Genomic DNA, 13,725 nt, shown 5'->3' on the forward strand with positions numbered 1-13,725 from the left:
GGTCAATATTCAGTTGCTTAGTTTTGTCTTCTGATAGTTTGTAGTCTCTCTACATGTCTTACTTAACTACTTTAGTCTTTGTTTTCTTTCCTCATTCCTACTTGTGCAATTACTTTTTTACTTTCTTGGCATTCATCCTTCATTCATCGGTCACTGTTGTTCACTTTTTGTTTCCTTTGTTCTTTGTTCTTTCGTTGTTTGTTGTTTCAGAGGGTCCTAGTTATTCCTTCGTTAGTATGTCAGTACTTATCATCTAGCATTAACTTATTATCAAACTTTAAAATAGTCATGTGTTCGTAATGGTACTAGAATTGTGTCATAATCTAAAAAGTACCATCTCTCCTTTTTTTTCACGCTCTCTTGTAGAAAACAATTTTGTAAACGGTTCCTTATATGATTTCTTTATTATTTTTATGTCAGTAACCATGTTTTTCATTTTTACCTTTTTTGAGGGGCTATTGTCTATGTGTTCAACATAAATATGGAAGATCAGGACTTTGACAGCAGAATTCGTGCATGGAAAAGGAGAGTTTGCCTAAGGTAGCACGCAATCCTCGACCTCATGTAGGTTAGCCCCCTAATCCTATTCATGTTTCTTTTCATGGTTGTTTCTCATTTTCTTTGGCATGTTTACCAATAAAAAATGTTTCATTTGGTGTTGCGGTGCGGGAGTATGAATACTCGGTGGACAAAGTACATATTCCTTATCCCTTTCTTTACTTGTCTTTCTACATGTCTTTCTCATCAAATAATCCCTTCTTTATCTTTTTCATCGGTCGTTTTTGATGGTAAATTACTATATGTATTGCCATTTATCTCAACCATTTTGTTTTGCATAAATGTTTGATGCCCTTTCCCTCTGGTTCCCATGTTCTTTTTAGAACACACCTTTCCACATTTCTGCGTTGCAGAATATCCACAATGTGATTGCTTCTTGGATCAAAATCCCCATGAGACGACTTGTTGTATTGATGATGAGCGAAGGACAATATCCCATGTCATTTCAACAGCCAAAGGAACCATGTCATGTTGTTTTTGTGTTCTTTAGATCATTTTTATTGGTGTCGTGCTTGCAGACCAACCCTAGCGAATGGTGTTTGTCAAATTTTATGTCTTAACCCACATCTCTAGTTATGTTGTTGGAGCATTCAGTTATTTTATGACTTCTGCACTTGTGTGCTTTTTTGCAAGTATGTCAATTGCATCAATGTCATCGATAATTCTCCATCTACGTACAAAAGTGGCATCTAATATACTTGTACTTCACCTGGACGCTTCATGGTGGTCACAATTCACAAGATGATTTTCTAATGATGCATCTCTTTTTGCTTGTGTCGGGATATCAGATAGTGTATGGGTCTGTTTGGGTGGACGCCGAGAGCCAGCGGCAACCAGTTCGTCCGCTGATAATTGGCATGCCCTGGCTTGGCAAGGCTGCTCTGGGAGATAACCAAACGGCCCCCATATGTTTTGATGCAACTGGATTCCTTGCACCTTGCAGCATCTAGCGAGCAAACCCGTAGGGGGAAGCGACAATATTTCCCTTCGAAGCCTGCTAGCCGAGACAACAGAAAATGAAACTGGTCCCTTTTACTCCCTCCGTCCGAAAATACTTGTCGGAGGAATGGATGTATTTCCGGACGGAGGGAGTAGATAACAGAGTCAAAGGTCTTTACTTCTTGACATCTTCATGAAATGCGGGTACTCATAAGCAGCAACAACATTACTCGTAATGAGCCTTCCAGATACAAATTGCAGATTGCTCATGTGAAATAATCTCCGATAAAATATTTTTCAACTGGTTATCATGCATTTTTAAATAATATTAAAGGTTACACTGCACGAACTAAAATGGACTTATTAAGGGTAATATGGACTTTTTAGGGGTATATTGACTTTTTTTAGAAAAGGATACTTTTCCTGGTGCACCAAGAAGAAACTAAAAATTTGTTTCTCACTCCCAAAAAGGCCCTTCCCAGCCCAACAACAGATGACGACATAGGCGCTCAACCCGGCCCGTCCTAAGCCCGCAAAATTTGTCTTCTATTTTTATTTCATCTTTTTTATTTTGAAACTTATTATTATCTGTCTTCCGTTGAGCCACACCGAAACCCCAGCACGAGCACCCGCAATGGACAGGCTTATCTCTTCGCCGCTCCACCTCACCCGCGCGCCCGCCTCCTCCTCCGCCGCCTCCAGGCCACGCGCCGGCGGCCACCACCACCTCCTCCCTGCCGCCGCCGCGCCAAGGTCCTTCGCGCCCCTACACGGCCTCGGGCTGCACCCTCTCGCGCCGCTCCTCCCCAGGCCGCCCCTGCCCCTCCTCGCCGCGGCCTCCGCCTCCTCCCGCGCCGACGCCGTCAATCCCGCGCCACCGGAACAAGATGACGAGGCCGCCGTGCAGGCTCCGCCCAACGGATTCACCCGCTTCTTCCAGAAGGTCAGTGCGCCAGTGCTCTGCTCTGCTCTGTTCCCTCCATTGCCTGAACCTGAATTCTCGGCCACAAACGACGAACCAGACGTGAAATGGGATAAGGCGGCGAAATTCACGTTCTTCCGCGCGGAAATCTGCAGGTCGCGTCGGCCGCGGCTGTCGCCTTGGTAGCGGCGCTGGTGGTGGCCGCAGTCGGGTCGTCGTCCATGGTGCCGCCGGCGCTGGCCTCGGCGCTGCACGGGCACTCGCACACGGCGGTCGTCACGGCGGGCCGGAGCATCTTCAAGTCGGAGCTACTGGGCAGCGCGTGGACGGGGTTCCTGGCCGGCTGCCTGCACACGCTCTCGGGCCCGGACCACCTGGCCGCGCTGGCGCCGCTCTCCATCGGGCGGTCGCCGGTGGAGAGCGCGGCGGTGGGCGCGCTCTGGGGCTGCGGCCACGACGCCGGCCAGGTCATGTTCGGCCTGCTCTTCCTCGGCCTCAAGGACCGGCTCCACATCGAGGTGCTCCGCACCTGGGGCACCCGCGTCGTCGGCCTCACCCTGCTCGTCATCGGCGCCATCGGCATCCGGGAGGCCACCCAGGCGACGCCCTGCGTCGCCGCCGCGCTCGAGGGCGGCGCGCACCAGCACGGCGGCAACAACAGCAACGCGCTGGAGAAGGCGCTGCTGGGCGCCGGCGGCAAGAAGAAGGAGATCAGCTTCGCGACGTTCGCCACGGGGATCGTGCACGGGCTGCAGCCGGACGCGCTCATGATCATCCTGCCGGCGCTGGCCATGCCGTCGCGCGCCGCGGGGGCCGCCTTCCTCGGCATGTTCCTCGTGGGCACCGTGCTGTCCATGGCCAGCTACACCGTGCTCATCGGCACCTGCACCGAGGCGCTCAAGGAGAGGGTGCCCCGGATCACGGAGAAGCTCACCTGGGCGGCCTCCCTCGTCGCCATCTCCATGGGGGTCGCCATCATCGTCAGCGAGTCCTTCGGGGTGAGCCTGTACTGAACCACTTATCATCATCGTCCTCCCCTTCGCCTGCAACAACAACAACAACGACGACGACGACATTGCCTTGCTTCGAATCGAACGAATGAACCCGCCATGGAAATTTTGCTACGTCACGTCCTTCCTCTTGAGATCGAGCAGCAGCAACTAGGATGTAGTTTACGAATCAAGAAAGAAATCTTATGTTAGAATTTGCCTTAGCTGCTGCTGAGACGAGTGGCAGTTTGCCGCCATTGTTGTTATGATGATCTGGAATTCTGGATGCACTACCAACTTTACTTGAGCGATTGGCCGGAAGAAATTCAGGAAATGCCCCGTTTCCTATTGTGATGGTTGCTGCTGCTGGTTAATTCTCGTTTTTGTACCGCGACGAGGTTCTTCATGGACCAACCTTAGCACATTGTTTCTGAACAGACCCTTCTATAGTGTTCTTCAAATTTCAGAGGTTTGTGGTAGCTTAAAATTTGTACTTGTTTCATTTCTCTTGTCTCTGATACGAAAGGGAAGAAAGGCTTGGTGGAACAAAAAAAATGGCAGAGTTAAAATCCATACAGTGAGCCGAGCTCAACTGGTTGGGGGGAGTAGATGTACAAATCCAATACCTGGGTTCAAATCCTCATGGAGACGAATTTAGATTCCTATTTATTCTTGAGGACCAGACTGGGAAAGTGGAATTCTCCCCCAGTTTAAAGGATCTCTCTACGTATATTCAGGCCCGTATTTCAGACACATTCTGATTTTTTGGTATATACATGGGGAACATTTTTTTGATATACGTTGAACATTTTTCAAATACATGATGTATTTTTTTTCAAATACTTGTTTTGATGTTTTTTTGAATACATGTTAAAACATTTTCCAATACACGCTGAACATGTTTTTCAATGGCATGAAACATTCTTTTTAACTAGAGAAATATTTTTTACATTATATATATATATATATTCCTAAAATGCCATGATTATTTTTGGAATAGTTCTGGGAAGGTTCTATGGACCTGTTTTAGAACCTTCCACTGGTTTTTCTTTTGTTTCTCGGTGTTTTTGACTAGGTTTGTTTTTGTTTTTTTCTTGTTTTTCCTTTATTTATTTATTTCAAATACATCTCTACTTTTTTATACATATTGTATATTTTTCCTATACACGCTTAACTTTTTTGGCACATGTTGATTATTTTACAAATACAAGAATGATTTTTTATTGTTTGAACATTTTTTATTACATGAGGAATATTATTATTGTACGATAAAAAATATGCAAAACATGACATTTTTGGCATTATATCGTTTTTTCTAAAATTGCACGAACATCTTTTTTTGAACATGAGGAAACCTTTTAAAAATGTCACATACATTTTTTCTGAATGGTAAGAAACAGTTTACTGAATGGTAAGAAACAGTTTACTAAACTCGGGAGAACATTATTGCATTGTTTAAACATGAGCTACCCTATGTGATTGTGATCCAACTAATGTAATCTCTTTTTTAGGGGATGTGTAATCCCTCATTGGTGTGTTTATTGTGGTATGATGATTTGCACATTATTATCAGACCTATGTATGGTTTGTTTTGATTCTTATGAGCTATTTGCCGCATAATTTAAAAACATATATGCTCTCCTACCTATCACACATTGCATTGCCCATGTTTAAATGAATTGTCTCAAAAAGGGGTGATACGTCTCCAATGTATGTATAATTTTTTATTGTTCAATGCTATTATATTATCTGTTTTGGATGTTTATTAGGTATTTATATGCTATTTTATATTTTTTTTAGGACTAACCTCTTAACCGAGGGCCCAATGCCAGTTTCTGTTTTTTTGCCTATTTTAGAGTTTTCGCAGAAAAGGAATACCAAACGGAATCCAAACGGACTAAAACCTCCGCGATGATCTTTCTTGGACCAAAAGCAAAGCAGAAGACTTGGAGATGAAGTCGGAGACGCAGCGAGGAAGCCACGAGGCAGGAGGGCGCGTCCCCCACCCTCGTGGGCCCCTCGTAGCTCCCCTGACCTAGTTCCTTCGCCTATATATACTCTTATACCCTGAAAACATCTAGGAGAGCCACGAAACCACTTTTCCACTGCCACAACCTTCTGTACCCGTGAGATCCCATCTAGGAACCTTTTCCGGTGTCCTGCCGAAGGGAGATTCGATCACGGAGGGCTTCTACATCAACACCATTACCTCTCCAATGAAGCATGGGTAGTTTACCATAGACCTTCGGGTCCATAATTATTAGCTAGATGACTTCTTCTCTCTCTTTAATTCTCAATACCATGTTCTCCTCGATGTTCTTGGAGACCTATTTGATGTAATATTCTTTTGCGGTGTGTTTGCCGAGATCCGATGAATTGTGGATTTATGATCAAGATTATCTATGAATATTATTTGGTTCTTCTCTGAATTCTTATATGCATTATTTGATATCTTTGCAAGTCTCTTCGAATTATCGGTTTAGTTTGGCCTACTAGATTGATCTTTCTTGCAATGGGAGAAGTGCTTAGCTTTGGGTTCAATCTTGCGGTGTCCTTTCCCAGTGACAGCAGGGGCATCAAGGCACGTATTGTATTGTTGCCACCGAGGATAAAAAGATGGGGTTTATATCATATTGCATGAGTTTATCCCTCTACATCATGTCATCTTTCTTAATACGTTACTCTGTTCTTATGAACTTAATACTCTAGATGCATGCTGGATAGCGGTCAATGTGTGGAGTAATAGTAGTAGATGCAGGCAGGAGTCGGTCTACTTGACATGGACGTGATGCCTATGTTCATGATCATTTTCTTAGATATCATCATAACTATGCGCTTTTCTATCAATTGCTCGGCAGTAATTTGTTCATCCACCGTAATATTTGCTATCTTGAGAGAAGCCACTAGTGAAACCTATGGCCCCCGGGTCTCTTTTCCATTATATTGAATCTCGTTTACATCTTGCTAGTTTCCGATCTACTATTTTGCAATCTTTTACTTTCCGATCTATAAACCAAAAATACCAAAAATATTTACTTTACCGTTTATCTATCTCTATCAGATCTCACTTTTGCAAAATGACCGTGAAGGGATTGACAACCCCTTTATCGCGTTGAGTGCAAGTTGTTGATTGTTTGTGCAGGTATTCAGTGACTTGTGCGTTGTCTCCTACTGAATTGATACCTTGGTTCTCAAAACTGAGGGAAATACTTACGCTACTTTGTTTTCATCACCCTTTCCTCTTCAAGGGAAAACCAACGCAAGCTCAAGAGGTAGCAAGAAATTGCGTATGTTATTTGGGTTCAATCTTGCAAGTAATGTACCGTAGTGACAGAAAGTGAAAAATGATTGTATTGTGTTGTTGCCACTAAGGATGAAAAGATAGTTGAGTAGTAGTCCTTTAAACGCAGGGTGAAGACATTATACTATCAACACCACGTCATCATACTTATTACATATTCGGTTTTGCTTAATACTTTAATATGCATGTTGGATATCGATCTTGGGTGGAGCACTAGCTATAGATGCAGATGGATAAAGGTCTATGGATATTTGGACACGATGCCTATATGCAATTATGCCTGTATAATCATACTCATAAAAACTATAATTTAATGAATACACAATTGTAATTTGTTCACCATGCCATCTTCTTTTTTATTGGATAGATGCCACTAGTGAATTTGTGATCCCAATCCACTTTACTTCATTGCTTCCAACCTCGATCAAACATTCTTCACAATTCCTCGCTTTTATTTCTTTTACTGCAATCACTACTTTCAAATACAAGTTGTTTTAATCCTTGTAACTAGCAAGCTAGTAAGACTGACAATCTTACCGGTTTTGATGGAGGCCGAGGCAAGTTTTGTATTGTGTGTGCATGTACTGATCATTGGTAGCAATTCAAAGCTCCTACTAGTTCAATAAACCTAAAGCTCCTACTAGTTCAATAAACCTAAAGCTCTTACTAGTTCGATAAACCTTAAGATCCTACTACTTCGATAAACCTAAAGGAGTGAAGTTGCTACTTGCCTACAAACCTCTAAGTCGGGCCCAACACATTCCTGGTTTAAAGGAAGCACGGGCCATAGTAGTGCCTGCCATCGGTATAGTTTTCAATTTTTTTAATGTTAGTATTTAAGTGTTTTGTGTTTAGGATTATGGCAGATTTTTTCTACATTAAAGGTAAATCACCGGAAGTTTGTTTGACACTAGCCATTGGAAGTTCACCATGCCATTGGCATCTCAAATACTAGGGGCGGACCCTTTTAGGAAGCCATCGGTACTTTTTTCTAACAAAATCACTGTTAGTGTTTTGTGTTTAGGGTTATGGTCCAATTTTGTGTACATTAAAGATAAACAATTGGGAGTTTCATGTAGAAGTTTGACACTTTGTATGGTTACTTTGTTATTTGGGGCCATTAAATGAATTTCGAGGTATTTAAGGGAGGTAATGATATTTGAATTTTGAGGCAAACGAACTTGGGATAATTCCAAATTTGTAAGTGAGTTTGCTTTCAAACCTCACAGTTGCCCTTTTAAACTCTGATTCTTTCTGAGAGATGCTTCGATTTGTAAGTGAAGTACATCACAATGTTTTCATAACTCTCTCAAAATTCACCACACCTTTTAGGGGCCGTACCGTGACACCATGCCAAGTTTCATAGTATTTGTTACGATTCATTTACACCTGTTAGAAAATAAAAAAACAAATTACCTCCATTAAATACCTAGATATTCCTTTAGTGCGCTATAAAAATAGAAAATTTAAGCTAAAGAGTGCTAAAATCGTACATGCAATTTCACATAGTGCACCATCATATTCAAACCTAAGAAAACATTGGACCATAATTCTTAACAAAAAGATACTAAGAAGACACAATATATAAACCTAAAATATTGACCAGTGGCAGGCCTCACTCTAGTTTTTACTGGCCTACACTCGGCCTAAATGTAGCCCACGCTTGGCCCAAACGTTGCTCCAGCCGTGTCTCACTTTCTTCTCCAGCCACCCCTAAAAAAAACATCTCCAGCCGCCGCCCCCATCTACCTCCTCCCCCCGATCCCCTTCTCCCTACGCCCACCTCCCCGGCTGCGCCCTCTCTCTTCCCCGCCGGCCGCGTTTCCAGCCGGCAGCTGAGTCCACACCGGCCGCGTATCAATCCCCTTCGTCGCCGCCCACCGGTCCAAGCTATTCCCCTCCCGAAACCCTCCCTCGCTTCCACCGACCGGCCGGCCGACCATGCCGCAGCTGCCGGACGAGCTCCTGGAGGAGATCTTCCTCCGCCTCCCGCCGGACGAGCCCGCGGCGCTCGTGCGGGCCTCCCTCGCCAGCAAGCCCTGGCTCGCCCTCCTCACCGGCACCGCCTTCCGCGGCCGCTACCGCGAGTTCCACGGCGCTCCCCCGATGCTGGGCTTCCTCTACTCGGTGTTCGACGTCTCCGGCCACGAGGGAGACCCCGCCCCACTCCTCGTCTCCACCTCCAAGTTCCGCGCGCGCATTCCGGACTTCGCCAGTACGGACCAGGACTTTGATTTGGTTGTGTGGGACTGCCGCCATGGCCGGGTTCTCCTCGGGGATGCGGATTTATCTTCTAGGCTGCTCGTGGTTTGGGACCCCATGACGGGCTGCACTCGGCAGCTGGATGGGCCGGACGATATCGGCAAGATCGCGGTGCTCTGCGCGGTGAGCGGCTGCGACCACCGCTCGTGTCACGCCGGCCCGTTCAAGCTGGTCTGCGTCGCCGTGGACGATAGTGTAGATGGTGAGCATGTTGCACGCGTATGCGTGTCGTCGCCGGACATGGGTGACTCTGATGAGTGGAAGGAGCAGTGCCCTGGTCTTGATGTTGCAGCGGATGCATTCATCTATGATATACCCGCTGTCCTCCTCCACGACGCACTCCACTTCATACTTGGGTACTACGATGATAATCGTGTGGGAATTCTCAAGTACAGCTTGGCCTCTGATTCTTTATCATTGATTGATGTGTCGTTTGCCGCTCGTGCCGATATCCTCATGGCGATGAAGGATGGCAGTCTGGGGATTGCACATGTGGACAGCAGGTTAACCCTCTACGTGTGGTCCAGACAAATAGATTCCAACGGAGTTGCGTCATGGACTCATGGTAGAGTTGTGGATCTCAAGAACAATATCCCTATTAAAAATCCCAAGAGAATACCTAGTCTGATCGGATCTGTGGAGGGCAGTGATATCATTTTCGTGAACACGGGTCATTGCGTCTACGAGATTGATCTCAAGACACTAGAGTGGAAGGAGCGAATGAAGGGGCGCAACTTCCATTGTTTGATTCCGTACATGAGCTTCTACAATCCTCCAGGTATATCTACATGTCTTTCTTCTTTTATGATTCATGAACAACTCTTAGCTAGGTAACTATTTATCAGTTAGTGAAGTCAGCAAAACATCGATGCCTAATCTGATTGAAAATTGTGTTTGAAATTTGCTCCAACAAATTTCAATTCCAATGTAATAATTGAAGGTTACAATTTTTATGCTTTCTTAATTGGCAATTTATGTGATATAGTATCATGTCATATCCTCTGTTGAATCACATGGATAAAACTGTGTTTGCAGAAAGGATGATCCCTGGTGATGCGTCACGTTGAGAATGCGCGGTTGAGTATGCAGGATGCTACTACTCATCAATAAGAAACATGACAACTTGGAGGCATACTACTTAGTAGACTTTGGGTGCAGTGGTGCCTGCATGTTTTCTCATATTAGTGTTGGCTTTTGTCTGTTAGTTTGACAGTTTCACCGTGTCGTCGTTTGCGTAAGTAGGTGAACCGTAAGTAGATGTCCAGAACTAGCGGCTCCCTGATATTTCTATCGATATAGATAATTTTGTTTGCACTACACCTACATTTCAAGTGCCAATGTGATGTTGCTGCAGTTCTGTTAGAGAGCGATGCTACTGAAGAGTATAGATTTAAACTGGTGTCTTGAGCTGTAAGTTTATAGAGATCTAACAGAGTAACATGATATGAGCTGTGTCACTGCATGGGGATCTAACAGAGCTCTCACTTGTTTTAAAAAACCCGCATAAAGTTCTCACTTAATCCAGTAGCTCCATGGAACTGTTAGGTCCATGTAGTGAGATGAAAATGTGGTCAGAGAACAAGGCTATAGTGATCAATGCAATTGTCTTGGTAGTATAATTTCCAGACTGACTCCACTGATTTTTCTTCTTACATAAGATTTGCTATTACTCGAGATCATGAGCACACATTTCTCTGTGCTTTCTCTAAGTCTATCCTTCACGGGCACAACGAATTGCATTTTAAGTTGGCTGATTTTCTGCATGTCATGTGAATGCCTTGGATTTACATGACCCGCCCGTCTCTCTTCCACTTTTATTTCAGATGTGGTTTCTTTACAGTAGGATATATATTTTGATCTTTTTTTGTATCCAATATTTTGATCTTATTTGTGCACAATGCTGCAGAATTCTCTAGTCAACAGGAAAGATGGTCACTAGGAGGCAACATGGAGCTTGCGATTAACTGTGTCACTAGCTGGTAGGTGTTTTTGGTGGTGCTTACTTTTCCATGCTGTTCTTGGCTGTTGTAAGTTTTCCATGCTTTTCCACTTGACGTGTAGTACCTCCGTTCCATAATTTTTGTCGTGGTTTTAGTTCAAAGAATTATGGAACGGAGGGAGTAATAGTGTGGTTTCTGGCATGCGCTTGTGACGTAGGCATGGGCCTGGGCTGTCAGGTCTCAGGTGACTTACAAATCTGACTGGGGTTTATCCTCCTTCTTTAAAAGCGAAATGTGATTCTGAAATCTGAATTGACCATGCATGGCTCAAGTACTAATTTGGTTTTGAGCGGTTAAATCTTGGCCACAGGCCACCTGTTAAACTAGACCAGTTGGTTTTAACGTCGGTTATGGCACCGCTTATATTCCGGGAAGTGTTGCTTTATTCATCGGCACTTGAAGAGTGAGGATCATCTAACAAGATTGTTGCGACACATACCCAGTTCTGAAGTATGCGGAAGGGTGGCCCCGGGCGATGCGGCACATTGAGAATGCACGGTTGAGTATGCTGGATGCTATTCATAAATAGGAAACATGACAACTTGGAGGCATGTTGTGTGATGAATTATGTCAGTACTTGGTACGTAGCTCTTTTGGTGCAGTGGTGCCTGCATGTTTTCTCATATTAGTGTTGGCTTTTGTCTGTTACTTTGACAGTCTCCCCGTCTCGTTGTTTGCATAAGTGGGTGAATGGATTATCTTGTAGTAAACCTTTCATTTCTTGCACGCATGTGAGCCGTTGTTAAATTTATATATGCATCTGCAAAGAGTGTCTTAATTCTACAGTTTGCTATCCCAACTTTGATCTAGTCTCTGAATTCATCTCCAAAAGGGTTATCTTTGGTGAGCAGATGCTGATGGCATGTCCAGAACTAGTGGCTCCCTGAATTTTTTTTATTGAAGTAGATAATTTTGTTTGTGCTACACCTACATGTCAAGTGCCAATGTGATACTGCAGTTTTTTTTGGTGTGTGAGTGGACATAACAGTACATTGCGCTGTCCATGCAGTGAGATGAGGATGCTTGATCAGAGTGCAAGGCTATAGTGATCATTACCATTGTTTTGGTTTATAATAATTTCCAAACAGATTCCTTGATTTTCCGTACTTCTTACATAAGACCCTTCACTCAAAATCACGAACACAACATTTCTCTGTGCTTTCCCTAAGTTCATCCTTCATGGGCACAACAAATTTGTCATTTGAGACAGGCTGATTTTCTGCATGTCATATGTGAATGCCTTGGATTTACATGACCTTCCCGTATCTCTTCCATATTTTCTCCATATGTATTTTTTTGTATAGTATAAGGCATATATATCTGGATCTTATTGGTGCACATTGCTGGAGTATTTGCTTGGTATGCTTCCATATTATGTTGAAGAGCAAGAATGCAGGATGCCTCTCTAGTCAACAGGAAAGATGGTCATTGGGAGGCAAGAGGCTTGCGAATAACCATGTCTTGATTGGTGGCGCTTTTCATGCTGTTCTTGGCCTTTGTCAGGGTTTGCTCTATGTGGACGTGTCCAGAGCTGCTATTTTCTGTTGCCCAACAGATGATGATGGCCTCTACATGTCAAGTGATGTTCACACTGCAGTAATTCTTTTTAGGAAGCAATGTTAATGCAGTACACTTTGGTTTAGGAGGAGGAAAATCACTTGACGTTGCAAACTGGGCCGATAAACCGAAGGAACTTGAGATCACAAATGGCAGAAACAAACTGGGCCGATAAACCGAAGGAACTTGAGATCACAAATGGCAGAAACAAATGCAGGGCTTCAAATCACAGAAAAGTGAAACAATACGTTTGAGTTTGAGTGCTTCACTTGTCGTGCTTATGACTGAAACCATCACTGCCCTCTCCAGTAATTGCAAACCAGACGGAGGAATTCTGAGTAAACGAGTACTGATGCTTGTGTTGCTAGTTTGCCACCTACAGAAACATGTCTGAAACATGTATAGGTCAGCATCTCCAGGACATTTCTCTTGAGGCACCTCCTCCTCCAGCTTGCCTTGCACCGGTGGAGCCTGCTGATCTTGTCGCTGCATAGACCGTCGTTCAGCGATCAAGCCGCCAGGCCATCTACTCAATCTTCGCCTTGGCGGCGGTCCGGTCGGCGTTCTGCTGACACGGTCTTCTTGGCTTCGCATTGAGTTGGGTGCCGTTGCACCGTTTGTATTGCAGGAGATTATGTGCAGCACAAGCATCTACCCTTGGAATTTCTTTTTATTTACTAATTTCTGACTCTTTTTTTAATTTTTTTTTAAAAACCGTGGATTTTTCATATTTGCGAGATTTTTTTTTCAAATTAACATTTTTTGTCAATTTCAAGAACTGCTAAAATTATTGAATTTTTTTGCAAATTTATGATCTCCCAAATTCATGCACATTTTTTTTTTCAAATTCAAAAACTTTTCTCAAATTTAAGAATGGTTTTTCTATTGAGCGAGCACTTTCCTAACCCGTATTTTTTTTAAAAGTCATTGGTCATGGTCAACAATCATGGTTAGCCGAGCGAGCACCCACACTGTTGAGCCGACCCACGAGAGTGGGCCGCGTGTGTGCTGGCTGGCCCCACTTGGCGCATAAGGTCTCATATAGGAGCTCTCTTTCAGGGAGCCAATCTCACACACAGCCAACGCGCTGCAGCTAAGTGGGCACGCCCAGTGCGGGACCTAGCATTGCCTGCTCGGTTTCTTTTTCTCTACTACTCAATTTTTTTTATTTTTTTACAATAAAATTTGTTCATGAAT

General features: G+C 44.0%; 2 protein-coding genes across 2 annotated transcripts; both read left to right on the top strand.

Moving 5' to 3' along the window:
• The first annotated feature begins 2,099 nt into the window (after positions 1-2,099).
• LOC123088279 (uncharacterized) lies at positions 2,100-3,715 on the top strand. The gene is made up of 2 exons (XM_044510477.1): positions 2,100-2,440; positions 2,575-3,715. The coding sequence occupies exons 1-2, from the start codon at positions 2,132-2,134 to the stop codon at positions 3,430-3,432; spliced, it is 1,167 nt and encodes a 388-aa protein (XP_044366412.1). The 5' UTR covers positions 2,100-2,131; the 3' UTR covers positions 3,433-3,715.
• Positions 3,716-8,418: 4,703 nt separating this feature from the next.
• Positions 8,419-10,414, top strand: LOC123088280 (uncharacterized). The gene is made up of 2 exons (XM_044510478.1): positions 8,419-9,749; positions 10,007-10,414. Exons 1-2 carry the CDS (start codon positions 8,651-8,653, stop codon positions 10,036-10,038), a joined length of 1,131 nt encoding a protein of 376 aa, XP_044366413.1. The 5' UTR covers positions 8,419-8,650; the 3' UTR covers positions 10,039-10,414.
• Positions 10,415-13,725: the final 3,311 nt, after the last annotated feature.

The sequence above is a fragment of the Triticum aestivum genome, chromosome 4A (genome assembly GCF_018294505.1).
Source record: "Triticum aestivum cultivar Chinese Spring chromosome 4A, IWGSC CS RefSeq v2.1, whole genome shotgun sequence".
Classification (NCBI taxonomy): Eukaryota; Viridiplantae; Streptophyta; class Magnoliopsida; order Poales; family Poaceae; genus Triticum; species Triticum aestivum.

Bases quoted from the DNA above. Each gene is read 5' to 3' on its own strand.
- LOC123088279 (XM_044510477.1), top strand. From the start codon at position 2,132: ATGGACAGGCTTATCTCTTCGCCGCTCCACCTCACCCGCGCGCCCGCC. The intron at 2,441-2,574 runs GTCAGTGCGCCA...GGAAATCTGCAG, and splicing joins TCACCCGCTTCTTCCAGAAG to GTCGCGTCGGCCGCGGCTGT.
- LOC123088280 (XM_044510478.1), top strand. From the start codon at position 8,651: ATGCCGCAGCTGCCGGACGAGCTCCTGGAGGAGATCTTCCTCCGCCTC. The intron at 9,750-10,006 runs GTATATCTACAT...CTGTGTTTGCAG, and splicing joins GAGCTTCTACAATCCTCCAG to AAAGGATGATCCCTGGTGAT.